This window comes from Lepidochelys kempii, chromosome 27 (assembly GCF_965140265.1).
Source record: "Lepidochelys kempii isolate rLepKem1 chromosome 27, rLepKem1.hap2, whole genome shotgun sequence".
NCBI lineage: Eukaryota > Metazoa > Chordata > Testudines > Cheloniidae > Lepidochelys > Lepidochelys kempii.
Genome location: NC_133282.1, coordinates 12,763,327 through 12,768,177, shown reverse-complemented (window position 1 = coordinate 12,768,177; position 4,851 = coordinate 12,763,327). Strand labels below are relative to the sequence as shown.

The 4,851-nt window shown below is 52.2% G+C and overlaps 1 protein-coding gene across 1 annotated transcript; it reads left to right on the top strand.

Annotated features, from left to right (window-relative positions):
- Window positions 1-965: 965 nt before the first annotated feature.
- Window positions 966-4,286, top strand: NXPH3 (neurexophilin 3). The gene is made up of 2 exons (XM_073325698.1): window positions 966-1,029; window positions 2,371-4,286. The coding sequence occupies exons 1-2, from the start codon at window positions 973-975 to the stop codon at window positions 3,097-3,099; spliced, it is 786 nt and encodes a 261-aa protein (XP_073181799.1). The 5' UTR covers window positions 966-972; the 3' UTR covers window positions 3,100-4,286.
- The last annotated feature ends 565 nt before the right edge of the window (window positions 4,287-4,851 follow it).

Genomic DNA, 4,851 nt, shown 5'->3' with positions numbered 1-4,851 from the left:
CTCTAAACAAAAAGTCATTACGAAAATGTCAAAACATTTGAATAACTGATACTTTCCCCCCAAGCCTAATCATTCACCCAAAACCAACCTTTTTTCCTGAACAGTGTCCATTTCTGTGAATCCCCGTTTGCAGATGAAACACATTTTGGTTGAAAAAATTCCCCACCGGTTCTAACGGTGATCATTGAATTCATGAAATAGGTCCCAGCCAGGTCGTGACTACCCTTCCCCCAGGGGCTCCCCAAACTTTGTTTCCTGTTATGTGGGCCTAGGACTCAAAAGGTTGGAAGTCAGGGCAGCAGGGCAATGGGAGACCAGTTCCTCCAAGTACAGAGCCTAAAGATAAAATCCTGGCTTGGAGGACAATCCGTTGTCCTGGGTTTGCTTTCCCCAAACTTTCATTCGCTTCCTTACCTTTCACAGTTCATCCTCCTTTGTTCAGCATTGGCCTGATGATCTCATAGTGCCTGGGGGAGCTCAGGCGCACAAAGATCTTTCCTGCTCCTGATTCTCGTGTGTGTGTGTGTGTGTGTCCCCCCCCCCCAGCCCAGATGTTTCAGGCACCGATAGGGACGCCTGGTCTCAAGTCATATTTGGGAGCATTCCCCACACTGAGCCCCCCAAGCCTGCCAGGAACCCTGCCCTCTGGAGCGTCCAGCTGCGGTGCAGGCAGGGAAGGGTTAAGCCTGGAGGTACTGCCGGTACCTGCCGGTGGGAGGGGGCGAACAGTGCCCCGGGGGGGGGTGGGCTGGGGGGGGGGGGTGGAGAGATCGTCACATGGAGGGAGCCAGCGGCGGCAGCAGGTGTAAGGGGCGGCCGCTGGCGCCTGCCTCTGCCCAGCAGCGAGATCTGGAGGGGAGTTGCCAGACCGATCATGGGATTGGGGGTGGGGGGGCCGTAGGAGCCAGGAGCCCCGCTTATAAGAGGACCCACAGCTCCCCGCCCCCCTTCACTTCCAGGCGCCGGCTGAAAATGCAGCTGTCTGGCTCCTGCCTGCTCTTCCTGGTCCAGGGGAGCATCTCCCTGCTGGTGAGTGATGGGGGGGGGGCAGGGGGAAGCTCCCGGGGGCCGGCTGGGGAAAAGGGATGGGAGGGAGGGGGAGAGAGACTCTTTCAAAGTATAAGGAGGCATTTGCAAGAAGCCTTTTAACCGCCCCCCCCCCCCAAAAAAAACCCCCACAACTTGTGTGACGGTGCCGCTGGTATTGGAGTGGGTGGGTGCGTGGACGGGGGGAGGGAAACTGGCTGATGGGGAGGGGGCTGTGGGGAAAGGAAAGGAGGCAGCTCCCCCAAAGTGTGGGGAGTTCAAGGACTCGTGTGACCAATTCCCCCCCCCCCTCCCCGTCCCCCAGCCCGAGGGGGCGAGGGCGAGTTGAAGAGGGCGAAGGGCACCTTTCCCCCGTGGGAGCGTGCCCCGTTGTCCCCCCCTGCCTGCCCGCTGGGGGGGGGGCGGCACAGGGCGCTGACCCTAGGTGGCTCCCCCCCATCCCGGGCATCCTCCTCCGCCAGGTGAGCGCGGAACGCCCGCAGGGTCCCAGCCAGCCCTCCCGTCTCCCCCGGCGGACACGCACCGAGCGGTGTGGCTGAAATCACCACGGCAACCTGACATCTGCATCTCTCACCTGCCTCCCGGCCAGATGTTGCCCTCCCCTCCCACCGGCGAGAGCGCTCCGCGGGCCGGGGCAGAGAGCCAGCCTAGGGGTGGGGGGGAGGGGGGGGGAGAGGCACTGCCCCCCCCCCGGCTTCAGAACTGGACCTTGCCAAGGACTGGCTCTGTCACTGCCTGTCCACAGCTGACCCTGCTTCTGTCTTCCCCTCTCACCCACTGCTTGACTGCCACAGCAGGGCCAGGGGATGGGGCTATAGTCAACTGAACCATAGGGGCGGTGGGGGAGGGAGGAGGGGGAAATCTCGGTAACTGAGGAAAGGCTATAAGACCAGCGTTCTTAAAACAGTGATTGGTGTTAGTCCATTACATCCAGCCAGCACTAACCCAATCCCCTGCCCATCTCTTCTACGCCCCTCTCCACCAGCTTTAAGCAGAGATCCCAGGGAATTGACCTCAGCTGACATTTTTGGAAAGTCGGAGGGATTAGGTTTCCCGCCAAGCAAAAGGGAAGAGAGAGAGTTACTCAGGGCAGAAAGGAAGGATGAGTGGAGAGAGAGAATAAGGTAGATGGACTGACAAGGTTATTCAGAGGAAGGTCAGAGAAAAAAGAAGCATGTAAGAGAAAGGGGATCAGCAAACAAAGAAGGAGAAAGAGGGGAGACTTGTGATGACATGTCTAGAGGTAAGTGGAAAGAGGGTAGAGTACAAGAACAGCAGGAGGAAGAAAATACATCTGTTATTCTCACCTCTTGTCCTGTTCAGGTGATCTGTGGACAGGAACAAGGGGAGGATGCTGCGCAAGGTGAAAATGAAATTCAAGACAAATCTCAACTGCAGAAGAAGAGGGAGCACCTCTCCCCGAAGTCTCTACTAACTCAAACCCCACTGCAGAATTTGACTCACCTAGAGTTGGTCTCTAGTTCACAAGAGTTCTGGGAAGTCCTGGACAACCTGTCTGAGCTGGACCAGGGGCCACACTCTCGAGGACGCAGAGAACCCGTGGCAAACACAGGAAAGTTTAAGAAAATTTTTGGCTGGGGTGATTTTTATTCCAACATCAAGACAGTAAAACTGAACCTCTTGATCACTGGGAAGGTCGTTGATCATGGTAACGGTACCGTTAATGTCTTCTTCCGGCACAACTCCACTGGACAGGGGACTATCTCCGTCAGCCTCGTCCCTCCCACCAAGACAGTGGAGTTTGACCTGGAGCAGCAGATCTTCATTGAGGCCAAAGAATCCAAGATCTTCAACTGCCGGGTGGATTATGAGAAAGTGGATCGTGCCAAGAAAACCACACTCTGTACTTACGACCCTTCCAAAACCTGCTACTATGAGCACACCCAGAGTCATGTCTCCTGGGTCTGTTCCAAACCCTTCAAAGTCATTTGCATCTACATCACCTTCTACAGCATAGACTACAGGCTAGTGCAGAAGGTGTGTCCTGACTATAACTACCACAGCGATGTACCTTATTACCCCTCTGGATAATAGACCTCTTCCATCTCAGGATAGCCCAGAGACCCGTGTCCTGGGGAAACGGTTTTGTAAGCTGAAGCAGAGTGCAGGGGTCTCTAGAAACCAGAGTTCTGATGCAGGACAGAAAAGGAAGGAGTACTGATTTTCCCTAAAAGCCTAAGCATTGAAGAAAGGAATTCTAGACTCAGGGTACTGGCGTTTCTAAACCTGACCCAGAGCTGTGGTCTTTAGAGACTGGGCTAGGTAGAAGACGCCTGGACATGAAGTACAGAAATCAACATCAGGATTTGGGTTTCTCAACATAAGAATATTTGCCTGGACCTAGGTCACATGGCCAAGAAATGAAGGCCTGGACATTGGGTCAAGGGATCTTCAGACACATGCTTTAAAAACCAAACAAACTGTGGTCTGGCTCTAGAGTAAGAGGTCTCGCTGGAGAGGAGGATATTAAAGGGGACTCATGCTAGTGTATTAAAGATGGCTGTTTGACATCAGTGGGTAACCATGTACTTAGAACTCTACCAAAGTATGAGCTGGAGTTGACTATTGGGTCTTATGTGTACAATCTGTATTTGGGAGTGCAGGTGCCTCCAGAGACTAAGAGCTAAAAGCTCAGAAGTAGAAATGTTTGGAGGATCCTCTGCCACAACTAGGCAGTAACCAAGAAGGGAAATTAGATTGTCTGGGGATGACAAGTTTCCAGATGAAGTGTCATCTCTCCTCCCTGGGGGGTTTTCAGACTTAGGCACTCCTGACAGCTGGAGTTTTTACAGAATCTTAGCCCTGTGGATTGACAGATAAAGAAAGCCTGGTCAACTCAGTCAAAATCGCTGACACAGTATATAGGATTCACAAATTTCCCTTCATCAAATCCATGACCCACATCACTCCTGTTCTCCCCTTGTATCTGCATTCTCAGTCATGTCAGCACCCCACATTCTTCCTGCTCTCCATTATTGGTCTACCTCCAGCAGATCTCTTCCACCCGCCACTGAGCTCCATAGCATCTCAGACCTATACACTACGTAGCTTCTGTATTATTATTTTGGTGAAAAGAGGTAGGGGGTGGGTGTGTGTGTGTGTGTGTGTGTGTGTGTGTGTGTGTGTGTGTGTGTGTGTGTGTGTGTGTGTGTGTGTGTGTGTGTGTGTGTGTGTGTGTGTGTGTGTGTGTGTGTGTGAGAGAGAGAGAGAGAGAGAGAGAGAGAGAGAAGTCAAGTGCTGCCTATATCATTTAATTTATTTAAAAAAAAAAATCTTGTCCTTGAAATGGAGAATAAAGTTTCCCCAGTGCTAAGAGGGCAGGGTAAGTGTTTTCACTGAGAACCATCTGGTCTTTAAAAGAGTCTCTTCCCTGGCTAAAAAACAAAATCTTCACAGTTATGAATGAGAAATGCAAAATGCATGATCCATTCTCCTAGCATGCCCTCTCCCAACCCCACTGCCCATATATACTATTCTGTTCAGGTTCTTCCCCTACACTCATTTTTCTATCATCTGAGCATTGGATACATTTTTATTAGCCTGCAGGACTTGTATGTGTGACCTTTAGCATTTTAAATCAAGCACAGTATGGGGTTGAAACTCTGCAGTGGATGTGTGGCTTCTGAGTTTCTAAACGGGGCTTCATAGCCTCAAATCTCTCTGCCTTTCCCCATACATTAAAACCACACAAAGTTCACCTTGACGCACAGAACGCACAGACCCAGCGAGCACTCCATTCTGTCCTGTCCCACCCCCACACTGTGCCAAGGTCTCACATTACAA